Genomic DNA, 18,631 nt, shown 5'->3' on the forward strand with positions numbered 1-18,631 from the left:
CACGGGACAACACCAGCGACGAGAAATGGCAAGTGTGGCGTTGCCTGCGTCGTTGAGGCCCTCCCCTCCTGCCTCGAGGCTCTAGATGCGGCTCCATGAGCGGAGCTGACCCACTGACCGCTTGTGTGGTTTGGGTTTGAACCGCTCGAGAACAGTTGGTTGAGTTTTCCTCCTGCACATTGGTCCCTACTAGTTTAGGTTGGGCTCTGTAGATAACAAGAAACGTCACAGGTTAGATTTGAACTTGAGGCCAGACGATTCCCCAAACACATGGTGGCCTGTTTACAAGCAGCTATTCAGGAAGCGCCCCGGATTGGATCTCTGCACACCAGAAAGGATGGAAGCCGGACGGGCCAGCGCTTTGAAACTGAGGGCGAGCCGCAGCTAAAGGAGGCGGGGCTCCTGCCCCACTCCAAGGTGGCCCCCGGGCCCGCCCCGTCCTCCTTCCCGAAGGGGGTGGCGCCGAGGCTCCAAGACGCGACGCCATTGGCGGGCTCGTCCGTCGCTCAGCCCCGCCCTCCCGCGGAAGGCAGCCACCCATGGGACACGACTTCCGGTTCCGGCCGCCCGGGGAGCCGGGTCGAGATGGAAGATGCGACTGGAGTCCCGCGGGCACCCGGACCCGAGGGTGGAGTGGAAACTGCGGCCTAGCCATCCGGGCCGCGCGGAGCCCTCCGGCCCCGAGGAGGTAAGAAAGCAGGGTCGCCTTGGAATGCGCGAGCATTCGGGCCTCTGAGCACCGGCACTTGCCGGGGCGGCAGCGGGGCTGAAGGACGACCCCCGTGCGGACTTCGCCCCTGTCCGAGGAGCCTGCGGCGTGTGGCCGCGCACGGGACGCAGCTTGGCGAGAGGCGACCGGCGCAAGGACCGGCGGCAGCTGTGCGAGGCCAGCAGGATCGAAGCTGGATAAAAGGGGTGTCACATGGAGTAGGTGGAGAGGACTGTCATGTGGTACCTGTGAAGAGGGGTCACGTGCCTGCCTATAGCAGCCCAAAAGGAGGCTGAATGGGAGTCTCAGCATGTCAGAGGGAGGAGATTATCTCCAAGGAGATGCCAGAGGCACGGGCAGGGACTCCCCTAGGGACCGGGCAGGACTGTGAATGCAGTCACAGTTCACGCGGGAGCTCCCGAGATGCCGCGGGGAGCACCGACGGAGCGACGCAGGGCTCGGGCTCCTCGTTTTCCGCTGAGAAATGAAGACCACGCGCCCTTGGGGAGGGTGGTCAGCAGCAAGAGTCAGAATGGATCTAGTGGTCACCGGTGGGTCCAGTGCAGGGGACAAGTGGGGCTGCAATCAGCGGACTCCTCACCCGGTCATAACGGCCTTGGACTGATGGAGGTGAACAGGATCATTATCATAGATTATTATCTATGCATTATAGAGAGCAGTGCTTCCCAAACGTGGAGAGAGCCATAAATCACGTGCGGCCTCTTATACGTATTTCCGACCAGCTCCCATGCTGGGGATGCCCACACTGCGGGCACTTTCCCTGGACCACTTTCCGTGGCGGGGATAGAGCAGCGTTGTTCAAGGGCTCCTGCAGCCACAGAAACATCCATTGTTAAAATGTTTTCACTAGTAGCAGCCCCTCTGAGCTGTATCCCAACAGTTACATAGTGTCACAGGCTCTGTTTGCCTCATTTCACCTGCGAGGAGACTGCCTTTCAGTGAAGCGCTTGGTTACAGCCCCTCCCGGGTACATCTCCTGACTACTGGTGCCCTTTCAGTTGAATGACCTTGCCTCCCAGGTGACAACTTGTGGCAGGAGTGTGGAAGGAAAGGGCATACTTACCTGGGCCAGTTTGTCCCTCTTCACCAGGGGGGTGGGCGGTGGGCGGTGGGCGGGTGGCAGGCTCAGCCTTTGTCTGGCATCTCACACAGTGACTTCAGGACAGAGTTCTCTAATCCTGGTTATTAGCTGGGCGGAGAGCAGCGGCACTTCGCCTTTTGAAGAGGAGAGAACACCTGGAGTTCCCTGAGTTGGGCGAAGGGAAGGCTTCGCGGGAAGCGGGCATGGAAGTCCCTATCTGCAAGAATGCTCCTAAGGGTGGACGGGGGGGGGGGGGGGGGGGGGGGGAAGGAGTCAGATCGCTCAGCTGGAAGTGTAGTGATTATGTAACAGAGAGCAGGCTCTCCTTTGGGGAGCGGGGCCCCATTCTGCTCCCTGCCCCTTTCTTAGCGGGGTACAGGAAGTGATCGGGGTGCCTTCTCTCCCTTGTAGTGGCTTAACCATCTGAGCCATGACCTGTAGCAGCATCTCTGGTCACCTTGGTGATGGTAAGTCACACACCTCAGAGTGTCCTCCCTCCTCCTGGGAATTAGAGATAAATGGGTACATGTGAGAGATGAGGAAAGGGGGAATGGGGTTCAGAGTCTCAGTCTGTCTCAGAAGAGGCTGGGGTGCTGTGTCTCAGCCTGCCGAGCTGAGGGGACGTGCCCAGAAGCAGGCCCTGGGGGGGAGTACCCTCAGCTGCTCTCGGTGACTGCCCAGACTATGCCCCCCAAGGGCCTGCTCCAGCACTGCTGTGTGTGCCCCGCCACAGCACGTGCCACTCAGCCTGGCCCCACAAGCACACTGGCCAAGTGAGGGCAGGTCCGAGGTTCTCCAGAACCAGCTCAGAGAAGTCCCTGGGTGTCTGCACGGCCAGGAGCGTCTGCTGAACCCTTGGGTGACCAGCTGCCGCCCGCGGTAGGAATGATCTAGCTTTTAAGAGAGTGATTTGCTTTGCAACATCCCCGCTCCCACAGGGCTGCAGACGGCAGAGTAGGCGAGGAGCCTTGGCCTATAACCACATCCAACCCCTGACCCGCTACGTGACCTCGAGCCTCTTCCTTTTCAACTGTCTGGTTCTCTGTTTGCTCGGGATCCAAAGTGTCTCTCTGCAGTTCACAGGTTAACTATAAGGATCGACAAATCCTGGAGTCTCCCTATTCCTCCTCACTTCTAGGTCAGGGGACAGTCACTGCTGTGTCTTGAAAGGCCTCAGGGACATTTGCCCAGCTGAAGCTGGGGAAGAAGGACCACCTGTGCCCACGTCAGTGTTCCAGTGGGTGGTTTTCCTTCTGACTACAGAACTAGCTTTTCTTCCCACTGGCCCGGCCTAGTGCTTTCCGTGCTCCCCCATCACCGTTGCGTGTATTCCTCTCCTCTAGGAAGTGGTGTGCTTTGCCTGCATCTGACTCCTGCCTCACCTGGAGGAGAACCATAGGTCTCATGTACCCAGTTTGCAATCGCAGGTGGCCCAGACTGGCTTCAAAGTGATGTAGTCAGCCCAGGATTTTGATAGGCCAACCGTGCTTCCCCACCGACTTCCACGGTTAGCTAAGAGCAGTTCCTGGGCACAGAGCTCTCGGACGCCGAGTTGGTACTTTTGGCTGGCGGAGGTGGATGAGAAAAGACTAGCTAAGCCCTTGGCATGAGGTGTGCCCCAGCTCTGGCACTCGGGCTACTTATGTAGGACATGTCAACCGTGGAGCGTCATCCCTGGGATGGAGCCGCCTCCTTTCCCTGTCCTTATGAAATTTTTCTCAAAGCCTGGGGAGCCCTTCCTGGAAATTAACTTGCCACTCTGCCCTCTAGCTGAACTTTCCCAGGATCCTACAGCAGGGGCAGGCTACCCTGAAGCCAATTGTCACGAAGTATGTGTGTCCCACATGTGATGTCCTCAGGTCAACATTTCCCAAATTGGAAGCTCCTGATCTTATACAATTAATATATTACTAAGCTTAGCTTTGTTTGCAATTGAAAGTACCCTCAATATGAGGGCCCTTGCACATTGAATTCAGGATCCCTAATGGCACTGTGGTTCTGTGTTGGGCTGCTAACCTCAAGGTCAGCAGTTCAACACCGTCAGCTGGTCTTTAGGAGAAAGATGGGGCTTTCTACTCCCAAAAAAGCTTTACAGCTTTGGAAAGCCAGAGGGGCAGTCCTCCCTTGTCCTGTGAGGTTGTGGTGGGTTGGCATTGACTCGATGGCAGCACATTTGGCTTGGTTTGCCCTTGCTTCCTTACCTCTGTGTCTTTTATCCTGAGGAATACTGTGGGTCCTGGGACAAGCTATGTCTCTCAAAGACTGAGTCTGTGTCTTTGCTGTTGCTTGACTCTCCCCTCGCTGCCTAGGACTGGGGTGGTGGGGTCTCTGCATAGGCTGGAAAGGGTCAATTGGCTTCCCTACCCTACAGTTCTCAAGGCGTCACAGGGAAGCCACTCGACGCCTTTTCTGTCTTTCCCTGGTCAGAGTTACCTAATAACCAAAGAGGACTCTGACCTTTAGCCCATGTGCCTAACGTTCTAACTCCTTCCACTGGAAGGAGAGGAGGTGGCGGGAATGCCCTGCGATGTGACAGCCCCACACCGTGATCTAACGCAGACAAGAGAACATAGGAGACGCTGAGTGCGTGGGGCTGGGGATCTCAGAGGCCCGCCCTGGAAATCAGGAACCTGGTGGTGTGAGTTAGATGGTAAATGGCGATAAGAGGCATCCTGCCGAGGGAGGATGAAGGGCCAAGGGTTGTGCCATCTACGGGCCTCTTCACTGTCACAGGGCTATCCCAGAAGCCTACCTCATGGCCCTGTGCCCTACCAGGTGGTCGGTTTGCCCGCCCCATCCTGACTTCTGCCTGAGTGAGACCTGGAGAGTGGTCCTTGACCAGGACTGTGCCGCCAGGGCCTTAGAGATAGAGAGCCACAGAGGATGAGGGGAGGAGAGCCAGGGGTCACTGCGGTGACAAGCGACTTCTGGAGGAGGGGCCCAGAGGTGGGAAGAATGGGTCAAGGTTAGAGGGGAGCATGCTAATCCAGGTAGGAAGACTCTGGCCAAGCTCCACTGTGGGAAGGTGAGTGCCCAGTCGGAGACAGGTGGAGTCCTGTGTTCAGATCACCCCACCTGCTCGAATCCCCATGCCTCCAGGTACCATGGAGGACAAGCGCAACATCCAGATCATCGAGTGGGAGCACCTGGACAAGAAGAAGTTCTACGTATTTGGCGTGGCAATGACAATGATGATCCGAGTCAGCGTCTACCCCTTCACCCTCATCCGCACCCGACTGCAGGTTCAGAAGGGCAAGAGCCTCTACCAGGGGACCTTCGATGCCTTCATCAAGATCCTGCGGGCAGATGGGGTGACCGGGCTCTACCGAGGGTTCCTGGTCAACACCTTCACACTCATCTCGGGCCAGTGCTACGTCACCACTTACGAGCTCACCCGGAAGTTTGTGGCCGACTACAGCCAGAGCAACACGGTCAAGTCACTGGTGGCTGGCGGCTCGGCGTCCCTGGTGGCCCAGAGCATCACGGTGCCCATCGATGTGGTCTCCCAGCACCTGATGATGCAGCGCAAGGGTGAGAAGGTGGGCCGCTTCCAGGTGCGAGGGAGCCCAGAGGGCCAGGGCGTGGTTGCTTTTGGCCAAACCAAGGACATCATCAGGCAGATCCTGCGGACGGATGGCCTGCGAGGCTTCTACCGAGGTTATGTGGCCTCACTGCTGACCTACATCCCCAACAGCGCTGTCTGGTGGCCCTTCTACCACTTCTACGCAGGTAAGGCAGGTCCAGGCGAGCGTGGGGGGTGGGTTTACTAATGGGGCGGCGATATTGCTCTGTGCACATTGGTGAAGAGGCGTGATGTCACGGAGGAAAGAGCAACGAGGCTCATTGATTCAGCAAACGAGTCCTTGTTATGTGCAAAGGAGAGTCGAAGAAGAAGAAAGCATGGTTCTTGGCTTTTCAAAGGGCCGTGATGAAGTAAGGGAATCAGACCGGAAGGGCAGGTCCCTAGAGAACAGTGTCAGCGGATGCGCTGGGTGCATCAGAATACTTCTGTTGGCCAGGACTTGTGGTGGGGAAAGGACCAAACCCACGGACTATTGACGATTTAAAGACGTACTTGATCGGTACTAGTGAACTTTTGAGTTCAATGTCTTTCCTCAAGATTCTTCCAGTTAAGGTGAACTAACTACAGTCTTGAACCTCTCCAAGTCCGTCCTAGAATGCACCGTTCATTGTTCAAAAGACTGCTCCGTAAATGTTGCCCAGCGATGGAATGCTTGGGTCAGAAGATAAGGACATTCTGAGGGCCTGGAGAAACATACTTGCAGATTCTCTCCCACGGGCAGAGCACCTTGCCAGAGCTGGCCCTCGCTCGCCCTCTCCCCCCACCCTGCAGCTCTTCTGAGCAGGCTGGGTCATGGCTTCCTCACTCGCCCATCAGTTTGCTTCTGGGTGCTGTGCTGTTCGGTTCTCCTCTTCCTTGGATGATACCTTTTTTATTTAAAAAAAAAATCACTTTATTGGGGGCTCCTACAACTCTTATCACAATCCATACATCCATTTGTGTCAAGCACATTTGTTGCCATCATCATTCTCAAAACATTTGTTTTCTACTTGAGCCCTTGGTATCAGCTCCTCATTTTTCCCCTCCCTCCCTCCCACTTGATAATTTATAAACTATTTTTTTTCATGTCTTACACTCTCTGGTATCTCCCTTCACCCACTTTTCTGTTGTCAGTCCCCCATGATGATGCCTTTTAAAAGCATCTTTTTCTAGCTTTCTGTCTTCTGTTTAATATACTCTTTTATCTGCAGTGTTTGGGGGATCCTTGGACTCCAGCCCCAGCTCTTTGCATCAGACTTTCCTGTGAGTGCGGCCGGGCAGGCTTTGTGTGTGCATCTTAAGCGTGTGCCTCGAAATCTTTAAACAGCCCCACAGGAAATGGGGGCAGTTTCTCTGGGGTCTGTCCTTGGGCTTTTGATTCCCATTCCAGAGAGGCACTTTTCTGAGGGGTCCCCGGATCTCTAATTTCCGTTCCAGACTTGCTGGCCAGGACCTCGCACGGGCATCCTATTGGATCTCTCAACCTGGATGCAGCTAACATTGTCGTCTGTTAACTTGCCTTCCTCCCAGACCAGTGCTCCCTGCCGACTTCTCATCTGTCAGTGGCCTTGCTAGTCTCAGAATCCCTGAGGCTTGGGGCTTTGGTGCATGACCACTGCCCCTTCCTTGTCCCCACATCTGATCCTGGTGGCCACCTGTGTACAGTCAAGGCTGCAGCCAGGCCAATCACTCACAGTGCCTCCACCACGCACGCTCCTCACATCCCATCCTGCAAGAATGCCTTCCAGGTCCACTTCTCCCTGCGAGTCAAGGTTTACCCAAGGTGCTCCTTGCTGAAGCCATCTTTCCCTGCCATCCCACCTCAGGTTTGGCTGGCCTCTCTTACTGCAGCTATAGCATTAGGCCTTGATGGGTTTCCTGTGTGCCCCGCCTCTTCAACTTGGTGGAAAAGGTCCTTGGGAGGGGGAGGAAACGGAATGTCGTCTGAGTGCCCGGGCCCGGCTCTGTGCCCCGTGCCCGCACGAGGGTCCTCACAGGATGCCTTCCCTGAAGCCCCGGCCCAGGTTTGGTTCCTTTTGATACGCTCTCACCAAGCTCCCTCGCTAAGCTTGCAGAACCCTCAGCTGCTGCGGTGCTGACCTGTGCAGTAGCGTGGGTATTGCGGCGGTGTCTCCCTCGTCAGACTGCAGCTCTCTCTAAGAACCGGGACCAGGTCTGTCCCTGGCTCAGGCTCGGGTGAGCTTGCAGTGCGCAGGGTCTGTTGAAGGAGTAGCTGGGTTCTTGTCATTCTCTTGCTTCAAATCTGCCCGAGCTGCCTGATGGCATTTAAGATCAAATCCCATTTCTTTCCCGTGGTCTAGTGTAGACTCTACCCAGCTCTTCCTGGTCTGGCCCATGTCTGCCTGCCCAACCCCATCTCAGGCCTCCCACCCCTTGCCGGGCGTCATGGGAGACGGTCGCACTCCTGCCCTATGTTCGGCTGGCCGCCGTCTCTCGGCTGCCCCAGCTCACCCGCCTCCTTTGCAGAGGCCTTCCTCAGCAGCGTCACGATTTGCTGTTATTTTGTCTCCAGCTCCCAGCCCCCTCAGTGGAACGTAAGTTGCGTGAGGCCATTTCCCTGGTTTTGTTGTCCAGTGCTTAACAGCAGCGCCTGGTGACCCCCAAGCATGCGGTCAACAGTCATCAATACTACTTGCCCAGAGTTATATAGCCAAGAGGGGCTTCAACGAGGTGGGCCTGGGTTGATCTTCTGACTTGCAAATAATAGGTGCTCAATAAACACTCAGGGATACCAGGAGAGAGAGGAGGGGGGAATAAAACACTTGGGAAGGGAGACAGTGATCAGTGTAAGATATGAAAATAATAATTTATAATTTATCAAGGGGTCATGAGGGTGGGAGTAGGGGAGGGAGGGAAAAAAGAGGAGCTGATAACAAGGCTGAAATAGAAAGTACATGTTTAGAAAATGATGGCAACCTATGTACAAATATTCTTGATACAGTTGATATATGAATTGTTATAAGAACCCCCCAATAAAATGATCTTACAAGTTACTAAATAAATAAACACTCATTGACTAGGTAAAAGAAAGGTGGACACAGGACTCTGTCTAAGCGCCAGGGCTGTGGCAAGTGTGCAGGATAAAACCTGGGACCCAGATCCTGCTGCAGCTCACAGTCCTTGGTGCCAGTGCAGACAGGCCCAAAGGCGGGGAGGTGGCAGTCGAGGCGCTCTCCTTGCAGAAGAAACAGGACATGCACAGGGCAGTCGGTGGTTTCTCTTTGTGAGCTGACCCTGAGGAGGAGCAGGGATTGGGAACTGGGGGAGAGGTGGTTCTGCTGGGCGGGTGGTGGGAGGGGATCCTGCCAGGCCTGCTGGGACTCAGAAGGGCTCACTTGTGCCCTGCCAACCTCTCCCTCCCTATTCCTCTCCAAGTTTTTCCTCCTCTGGCCACACACTACTACAACTGGGAACCCGCGTGGCAGGGAAATGCTCAAAGGTATTGTGGCAACTGGATGGCAGGAGAAGAAAAATGGAGAGGGAGTCTTGGAAAGGAATGAATCCGTTGCACAACCCACTGAGAGCTCAAATTAAAAAAATCAACGTTCTTGCAGTGCGCTCACCCTGAAGGCCTGACTTCTCGCGCCCTGCCCCTCCCCTTCCCTGCAAGGTCAAGTTCCCAGCACCCTGGGTGTTTGCCGTGGAAAGGGCTCTCTTGCACCTTCCTGGAGAGGCTTCCCCGGCTGCCTGCCGAGTTGAAACTGGAGCCCGGAGTCCCTCTACTGCTTTCTCTCTGGCACGCATCACTGTCTGACGCACGGATAGTCTGCTTCCTATTTGTTCACTATCAGTCCTCCCCAGTGAGGAGTCAACCCTCCGGAGTTTGAGGCTGGTTCCCTACTTGCTGTCCCCTCCGGGAAGGGGCCCTGGGAGCACAGTGGCAAGGCCAGCCGTTCTAAACCAACAGCAGCCCCTTAGGAGAAAGAGGAGGCTTTCTGCCCCCATCAAGCGTTCAGTCTCGGAAGCCCCCGGGAGCAGCTCTACCCTGTCCTACAGCGTGGCTGTGAGTTGCATCAGTGAGTTTGGTTTTTTGGTTTTATAACCTCAGAACCCAGGGTGACTGGCCCAGAGCGGTCACTCAGTAAACCTTTGTGACGTAAATAAATGAACCCTTGTCGGTCACCTCCAGAGGATGAGGCAAGAAATTCACTTGCAGGTGGAGTTCCCGGGGATCCCAGGCGTGGGTGAACCTGGTGCCATTCCATCTTCACCAGCAGTTAGAATGATGCATTTCTCTCTCACCACCTGGACTGGAGAAAGAAGTGATTGCTCTCAGATGTGACTCTCCCTTTTTGTAGTAAATGTATTTTTTTTTAACATTAGTGAACATTGACCAGACAAACCCAAGCCGGGGCCATTGAATCTAGTCCAACTCATGAGCGACCCTGTAGGGCAGAGCACAACTGCCCTGTGGGGTTCTGAGGTTGTAACTCTTTACAGGGGCAGATGGGCGGCCTCGTCGTTCTCTAACAGAGCAGCTAGTGGGTTCGAACGGCTGGCTTTTGGTTAGCAACTCAATAGGTAGTGGCACCAGGGCTCCTGCGAACAGTCACATCGTGACCAGGGTTATGGAACACATCCACGTGTATGTCTGCAAAACGACTGCCAGGGTGCTACCTAGCCAATGCGTCTGGGGGGAGGAAAGAGGCTTCAGGTGTGTATAGCTGGAAGGGTTTTCTGATCATCAGGTGAAAGGAGCCAGTGGGATTGTCGTGGCTGCTCCAGTGTGTGCCTTGACCAGGCTGACGCTGGGAGAGGTCTGATACTTACAGTGTAAGTTTTGGTGGAGTGCAGTTTGAGGGGAGAGACGAAGAGATGGAAGTTAAAAGTCTAAGATAGCTACAGACGGACAGATCCCCGTGGTTGGGGTGCCCGGTGGTAGCAGCAGCAAACATAGTGAGGTTGCTTATCTTTTTTATTTTTGTTAAAAATATTTTTATATCTATGTTCCCTGCCTGATTGTGACATAAACTTTTGCGATAAGGATGTTTGAGCTTGTTACCTTAGAAGGGCCCTAAAATTACTGAAAGGCTGTGCTTCATCTCCGCTTCTCCCCGAGTGTCGCCCCATGTCATCTACTTATCTTGCTGCGTTCTATGTACATGTCTCTGTGCCACGGAGTGGGTCAGTCAGCCTGTGTATCTGTGTGTGTCACTATGTGTATCTTTTAAAATAAATTCTAGTTCTTTCTTCCCTCTCCCTGCCTCTCTGTATGAAAGTCTGCCTCTTTGGGTGTGAAAAACCATTTTTTCCCGGATTCTTTTGCAGTACTGAATTCATACAGTGTCTGTCTTTAGGGGGCTGACAAACTTGGCCCAGCATATTATCTTCCACCATCGTCCAGGTGCTGAGGTGTTTGATGGGTGCATCATTATGCTTTAGTAAGGCACAGTATTCCACGGTGTGTGCCCCCCAAACCCTGCCTATCTGCCTTCTCACTGATGGGCAGTATGGAGGTGTCCGGCCTCTCGTTTCGATGAGTAAACCCGACCAAACGCACTGCCAGCAAGCCAGTGACCCCCCGCCCCCGGGGGTTTTCCAGAGTAGCCAGCCCAGAGTGCATGGTGATTTCAAACTGCTAACCATGTGGCCCGCAGCCCCACATGTAACCCTTAGACCACCAGGACTCCTGCTTTGGTGAACTGGTGTGGACCATCGGTGTGCATGGATCCGCTCGTGGTTCCCTCCTTACTTCTTGAAGCCACGTACCAAGTAGAAAGAAGGTATTTCTGTGCCCAGTAGGTTTGAGTGTCACAACCACTTCCTGTGGGGTGTGTACAGTTTTACAGCCCCACCAGCAGTGGAAGAGGTCTCCCCTTCTCTCCTCACATCCTCTCCTGCATTTATTGTTGTCTGTGTATTATTCATTTTATACGGAGCTCGTACAATTCTTATCACAATCCATACATGCATCCATTGTGTCGAGCATATTTGTACATCTGTTGCCATCATCATTCTCAAAACATTTGCTTTCTACTCAAGCCCTTGGTATCAGCTCATTTTTTTCCTTCCTACCCTGACCCTCCCTCCCTCATAAACCCTTGATAATTTGTAAATTATTTCATTTCTTACATTGACTGATGTATCGCTTCACCTACTTATCTGTTTTCAGTCCCCCTGGGAGGGGGTTATATGTAGATCCTTGTAATCAGTTCCCCATTTCTCCCCCACCTTCCCCTTGCCCTCCTGGTGTCACTACTCTCAATATAGGTCCTGAGGCGTTTGTCTGCCCTGGATTCCCTGTGCTTCCAGCTCTTCTCTGCACCCGTGTACATGCTCTGGTTTAGCTGGATTTGTAAGGTAGAATTGGGGTCATGATAGGGGGGAGGAAGAAGCCTTAAGGAAACTTGCATGTTTCAACAGTGCTATACTGCACCCTGACTGGCTCATCACTTCCTTGTGACCCTTCTGTAAGGGGATGTCCAATTGTCTAGAGACGGGCTTTGGATCTCCACTACACACTTCCCTTCATTCACTCTGATATGATTTTTTTTTTGGTTCTGGGTCTTTGCTGCCTGATATCTGATCCCATCGACACCTGAGGAGCACACAGGCTGGTGTACTTCTTCCTTGTGAACTTTGTTGCTTCTCAGCTAGATGGCCGCTTGTTTATCCTCAAGCCTTTAAGACCCCAGATGCTATCTCTTTTAATAGCCAGGCACCATCAACTTTCTTCACCACATTTGCTTATGCACCCATTTTGTCTTCAGTGATCATGTCAGGAAGGTGAGCATCATGGAATGTCAGTTTAATAGAACAGTGTTCTTGCATTAAGGGAGCACTGTGCATCTGCTATCTTAATACTAAACTTATAAATATATGTATATAGATCTATTTCCCTATTGTTATTATAAATAGATTTATATATGTACATGCTTGTATTTAGATCTCTATAAATACCCTTTGCCTCCTACTTCTTTCCTCTATTTCCTTTTACTTTCTTCTTATCCCACATCATGCTATGCCTTCATTCAGGTTTCAATAATTCCTCTCCGTTTCATTGCCCTTGATCAGGCCCAACCAGGCAACCTACACCCTCCTCGCCATCAACCCTAGATCACTTGTTCCCTTGTCCCTGGGTTTATTGAGACCCACTTCCTTTCCCCACCTCCCTCTTTCCCATGTCCCCCTGGAACCATTGGTCCTGTTGTTTTCTCCTCCAGATTGTTTATCCCACCTATCTTATCTAGATAGACATGCAGAGACAATAATAAGTACACAAAAAAGACAGAGAAAAAAAAAACAACCCCCCCCCCAAACAATAACAAGGACAAAAAGAAAGAAATGCCTATAAATAGTTCCAGGTCTGTTTGTTGATCTTTAGGATAAGGTGACCAGATTTAGATTTCAACATTGGTAAAGCTCATATCCTGGCAAAATAGCCACATGGCAGCTGAAAAACGTATACCCTAGCTTGTCATGCATTCTTTCCAAAAATCGGGACTTTTTTAAAACACCGCGGGACATAGGACAAATTGTTAAAACTTGGGACTGTCGGTTTGTTGTTGTTTTGTTGTATACTGTTGCTTTGTTTTCCTCTGTCTTGTTTTCGTGCATGTTATTGTCTCTACAGGTCTGTCTAAATAAGACAGGCTGGATGAACTATCTGGAGGAAAAACAACGGGAGCGACAGTTCTGGGGGGACTTAGGATAGGGGGAGCTGGGGGGGGTAAGGAAGTGGTGTTAACAAACACAGGGACAAGGGAACAACATGGGATCCAAAATGGTAGTGAGGGGGGAGTGGCAGGCCTGGTGGGGAATGATCAGGGTAAGGTTACGTAAAGAAGAGGTATAGCTGTAGCCCAGGTGGGGACGGAGCATGGTCGTAGGGCAGGAGGAAAGTCAAAGGAGATGGAGGAAAGAGCTAGGAGTCAAAGGGCATTCATGGAGGTCTAGACAAAGACATGTACATTGCAAATATATATAGGAGGATGGGGAAATAGATCTATGTGTCTATATTTATAGGTTTAGTATTAAGGTGGCGGAAGGACCTTGGGCCTCTACTCAAGCACTCCCTCAATGCATGAATACCTTCTTTTATTAAATTTGCACTCTATGATGCTCACTCTCCCGACACAACTGCTGAAGCCAAAGCGGGTGAACAAGTAAATGTGGTGAAGAAAGCTGATGGTGCCCGGCTATCAAAAGAGAGTGACTGGGGTCTTAAAGGCTTGAAGATAAACAAGCGGCCATCTAGCTCAGAAGCAACAAAGCCCACATGGAAGAACACACCAGCCTGTGTGATCGCGTGGTCTCGAAGGGATCAGTTATCAGGCATCAAAGAACAAAAAATCATATCATTGGCTGCACATCTCCATGATACAATCGTTGAAGACAAACGGGTGCATAAGTAAATGTGGCGAAGAAAGCTGATGGTGCCCAGCTATCGAAAGAGATAGTGTCTGGGGTCTTAAAGGCTTGAAGGTGAACAAGCGGCCATCTAGCTCAGAAGCAACAAAGCCCACATGAAGAAGCACACCAGCCTGTGCGATCACGAGGTGCCAAAGGGATCAGGTATAAGGCATCATTGCAATATATATATATACACCATAGTGAATGAAGGGGGAAGTGCAGAGTGGAATACCATAGTGAATGAAGGGGGAAGTGCAGAGTGGAGACCCAAAGCCCATTTGTCGGCCACTGGAGAACCCCTCACAGAGGGGTTTAGGAGAGGAGATGGGTCAGTCAGGGTGCGATGTAGTACCGATGAAGAACACAGCTTTCCCCCAGATCCTGGATGCTTCCTCCCCCCAACTACCATGATCCGAATTCTACCTTGCAGGACTGGGTAGGGCAGAGGTTGTACACTGGTGCATATGGGAGCTGGAGGCACAGGGATGATACCTTCAGGACCAGGGGTGTGAGGGGCGATACTGGGAGAGTAGAGGGTGAGTGAGTTGGAAAGGGGGAACCGATTACAAGGATCCACATGTGACCTCCTCCCTGGGAGACGGATGGCAGAGAAGGGGGAGAAGGGAGACTCTGGATAGGGCAAGATATGACAAAATAACAGTCTATAAATTATCAAGGGCTCATGCGGGAGGGGGGAGCGGGGAGGGAGGGAAAACAAAAAGAGGACCTGATGCAAAGGACTTAAGTGGAGAGCAAATGCTTTGAAAATGATTAAGGCAAAGAATGTAAGGATGTGCTTTATACAATTGATGTATGTATATGTATGGATTGTGATAAGAGTTGTATGAGCCCCTAATAAAATGTATAATAAAAAAAATTGGGACTGTCCCCCTAAAAGTGGGACATCTGGTCACCTTACTTTAGAAGTGTTTTCCAGTCGAGTCTGATGGGGTGCCATGCCTGGTCCCAAAGTCTATTTTTGGTATTCCCTGGGGGACATCATTGCTCTGCTCCCCTCGCTGCTGTGCTGCACACCCTTAGCGTTTCGCCCTGGTGGGGTGGGGTCAGAGAGAGCTTAGTCCTGCCCTGTGCCTCCAGTGTGTCCCTCGATGCGCTATGGCTCAGTGAGGGGTGTCGCTGTGGCCCTGTCTGAGCTCTGCTCTCAGTGCTGGTGAGAGGGGGGTGCCTCATGTCTTAAGGCCCTGTCTTTCCTCTGATTCCAGAGCAGCTCTCACACCTCTGTCCTAAGGAATGCCCACACATTGTCTTCCAAGCCGTCTCAGGGCCCCTGGCTGCAGCCACTGCCTCCATCCTCACCAATCCCATGGATGTCATCCGAACCCGTGTGCAGGTGAGACCCGCCTCTTGCCCCCTTCCTAGGTAAGCACGACCCCAGGTCCTGGAGCACTTTGTGACTGCCTTGCCTCATGGCCCTCAGCCCGCCAGCCTGCTCTTGGTCACCCACATCCCTTCCTGTGATTGCTGCTGACCCTCTACAGAGACCGCTGTCTCTCACGCTCTCTGCATGCTTTTGCCCCTTTACATGCGCCCTCCAGAACGAACACTCAGCGCTTTCACGCAGGCTTTCCTCCAGCGTTGCCAGTCTGCCACCCTTCCTGAGCGAGCGTGCCGGCGTGTGCACGTGCCTACCAGAAATACCTCGTTCTGCCCACGTCATACATCTGCTGTGTCTCCGTGGGGCTGGGGAGAGGGGCTCTGCTTCAGGAAGCTTCCCAGAGTGCTCCGCGTGGACTCTGGTAGACCCGTGCTGGTGCTGGCCTGAGTTGAGAGCCCCTGCCTTCAGTCAGCGCAAAGGCTTAACTGCACAATCACCTGCATCAAGGACATAAAAACTTAGGTGGAAAGAATGGGGACTTGTCAGGTGTGATTGGAGTAGCGGGGAGGGGAGACAGTGGCGAAAGGGGTGTTGGATGGTGACGTCACCGGGCTATGGCGAGGAGGGGAGGGGAGAGAACGCTGACACGCACTCCCTGTTCGCACCTCCCTGTGCTGTAGCACCCTCAGAAGGTGATCACGTCCTCAGCTTAGCATTGCCTCCTCATTCCTCCCTACCCCCTCCTCACAGCCTCTTCCATCCTGTACAGGAAGTTCCCCGACTTGCGATAGGCTTCCCACGACTGTCATAGTCAGCCCTGACATAAGTCAAATACCTCACTACATTTTTTTTTCCATTTTCACTATTGCCTTTTATCATCAGTATCTTTCTCCATCCATCTTTGTCTCAGGGGTTGGCATGAGAGTGGTCACGTCAGCAAATTGCACGCTGCCACATTGAACGCAGTGCATATTACTGACAGTAGAGGGAAGGAAAAAACAGCAGAGGTCTCAAGTGAAGTTGGTCATAACTCACATGCATCGTAAGTTGGGGACTTCTTGAACTGTCATCCGGCCACAGCTATGGCTGCGGCCCCCGAGAGTCCAAGGGGGTCGGTCTCTCAGAGTGGAGTCTGTTCCATGGTGGGCAGGGGGCTGTTGAGAGAAAAGGTGCTGTCTCGGCCAGGCCTCCAGTGGGATGGGGATGGCAGGCCATGGGCACCCTGGGAGACGAGGGATGGAAGGTCCAGCAGGACTGAGATGATCACAATCAACATCCTGGATTGAGGCCTCTGAGTCCCTTAGAGAAGATTTCATCCGGCCTCCCTGGGGTCAGAAAGAAGCATCCAGTCTGAAGGCTCATAACTCCATGCCTTTTCAATGATCCCGACCATAAAGCCCAAACCCTGTGTCATTAAGCCGATTCTGACTCGCAGCGACCCGTATAAAGCTTTGTAGGTCATTATAGGAGCAGCCAGCCTCATCTTTCTCCTTTAGATTGGCTGGTGGGTTTGAACTTCTGACCTTGCGGTTAACCAGCACCACCAGCTTATCGGTTGTAGCCGACTGTCTGCCAGGCACTGTCTTCAGCATTTATACATAGTCTTTTGCTTGCGCATTTTTTTTGTTTATTCATTCTGGACTGAAAGAAACAGAGGCAGAGAGGTTTCGGGGCGGCTAGTACCTTAGGGAGGATTCAGACCCAGGCAAGAGTGGCACCAGAGCCTGCGTGAAGTCCCCGACCCTCAGAAACAACCCAGCCCTCTGACTCCCAAGTCCAGCTCTTCCCACTCTGGACTTTGCCTGCCATTCATAGCCCTTCCCTGTGTTGACTTTTCCAGGTTGAGGGCAAGAACTCCATCATCCTGACCTTCAGACAGCTAATGGCAGAGGAGGGGCCTTGGGGCCTCATGAAGGGCCTGTCGGCCAGAATCATCTCCGCCACGCCCTCCACCATCGTCATCGTGGTGGGCTATGAGAGCCTCAAGAAGCTCAGCTTGCGGCCTGAGCTGGTGGATTCGAGACACTGGTAACCAGTGGCGGGTAGAGAAGCCTGCCGTTTCCCACACTACTGGTCGGGGGCAGAATGAGGATAGCACCCTCTCCGGTGCCCCCAGCATACACCCAGCCCTGCCCTGGGCCAGGTGGCTTGTCTGGGCCAAGGACAGAGACTGAACTGCTCTTGCTGAAGAGATTCCAAGCCGGGACCCCCTGTCCCCATGATTTTTAATTCTCTTGCCAAACTGGGCTCCCTCACTCAGTCCCTCTACTCGTTCTCACCCTAAGGAAGCCCCCAGCAGCTCGCCCTCCTGGCCTTCCTTCCGTCTGTGTCATGGGCTCTGAAGAGCTGTACATAGAACTTGCTTGCCCCCTGACCTCCCTCATGATGGGGTATTGTCTGCACCCTGCGCAGCCGCCATCAGCCCATGGCCACAGCTTTTGGGCTTGCTGCCCTGGAATTTGGAGCTGAACTGCCCACCAGATCACCCTTTTCCCCTTCATCAGGGCAAGGTGCCAGACACTTTGCACCGGGAGTCCACGTAGCAAAAATGCCAGAGAACATAGCCTCTCTTTGGAGGAATTAATAGGTGGGGGACGGATGCTGATCCCTTAATAACCTCTGTGAAGCAGGCGAGATGCTCTTAGTCTTGCTAAAGCAGATGCAGGTGGAGCCGACTCCTTGCTCAGACAAATGAAAGCTATTATGTAGCTTTCCCCTCAGTCCCTGTTCTCTATCCCACACGTCAGGACAGGATGAGCTGCCGGCTTCCACGGCCCCAGATAAGTGGTGGGCACATTAGACCTTGGAAGTCAGGTTGAGAGAATGGGTGGTTTGGGAAGCATCCAGAGGGAATGTATGGCATATCTCCTCCCAGGCCAGCTGAGCCAAGCCTGGGAGAGAGCAGCAGAGGTTGGCAGCCTTAGAGAGAGAGAGAGAGAGAGAGAGACACACACACACACACAACACCCTCGCACATGCGCATACTCATCACTGGGACTCATGGAAGCAAATGCCGTCTCACTAGGGGGAATCTCGAGAAGTGGAGCGGCTTGGGGTTTTCTTTCTTCCTGATGTGAATCGCTATCCTAATCATGGTACCTTGTGGGGGACAATAAAGAGTGGGCCAGGAAGGCACTTCTACCATGACCACTGCATCTACCAGCCTGATACTGCCGAGATTCTGTGTCCTCTCCTGGGAGCAGAGCTGGGAGGCAGGCTCTCCCTCTTGCCCAGGTTCCCTCCCCAACTCCACCCATCCTATGCTGCAAGCAGAGTGGTGGGGCAGTGGGGAGAAGAAGGCACTTGGAATCCTAGGTTTCTACTGGAGACATCTGGCCTGGACCAGCCCCCAAGCCTTCTTATTGGTCCCACCCACTGGGCAAGCCCATGGTGCCAATTTGAAAGGTGCTAGCTACCTAAAGCCTAGACACGTCTAGGGTTGCCCCGTATTCATTCTTTCACCCTGGCCAGATCAGAACCCGACAAGTCTATCTGCTTTTACCACCAACACTGCCCATCTTGGTCTGCGTCTCCGAGGATTCCCCGTTA

At 53.1% G+C, this 18,631-nt stretch overlaps 1 protein-coding gene across 5 annotated transcripts; it reads left to right on the forward strand.

Moving 5' to 3' along the window:
* The first annotated feature begins 551 nt into the window (after positions 1-551).
* On the forward strand, positions 552-18,229 carry SLC25A44 (solute carrier family 25 member 44). 5 transcript variants are annotated; one of them, XM_075563201.1, is made up of 6 exons: positions 552-688; positions 2,223-2,278; positions 4,911-5,540; positions 14,970-15,126; positions 15,993-16,124; positions 16,923-17,091. In XM_075563201.1, exons 2-6 carry the CDS (start codon positions 2,242-2,244, stop codon positions 16,948-16,950), a joined length of 984 nt encoding a protein of 327 aa, XP_075419316.1. In that variant the 5' UTR covers positions 552-688; positions 2,223-2,241; the 3' UTR covers positions 16,951-17,091. The 5 variants fall into 5 exon arrangements, with proteins under 5 accessions (XP_075419316.1, XP_075419308.1, XP_075419333.1 ...); XM_075563193.1 differs by lacking the exon at positions 15,993-16,124 and having other exon boundaries at positions 14,970-15,097; positions 16,923-18,229; XM_075563218.1 differs by lacking the exon at positions 15,993-16,124.
* Positions 18,230-18,631: the final 402 nt, after the last annotated feature.

The sequence above is a fragment of the Tenrec ecaudatus genome, chromosome 1, assembly GCF_050624435.1.
Source record: "Tenrec ecaudatus isolate mTenEca1 chromosome 1, mTenEca1.hap1, whole genome shotgun sequence".
Taxonomy (NCBI): Eukaryota; Metazoa; Chordata; class Mammalia; order Afrosoricida; family Tenrecidae; genus Tenrec; species Tenrec ecaudatus.

Coding starts and splice junctions, on each gene's coding strand:
- SLC25A44 (XM_075563193.1), top strand. CDS start 2,242: ATGACCTGTAGCAGCATCTCTGGTCACCTTGGTGATG. Junction 5,541..14,969: donor CTTCTACCACTTCTACGCAG/GTAAGGCAGGTC, acceptor CTCTGATTCCAG/AGCAGCTCTCACACCTCTGT. Junction 15,098..16,922: donor TCATCCGAACCCGTGTGCAG/GTGAGACCCGCC, acceptor TGACTTTTCCAG/GTTGAGGGCAAGAACTCCAT.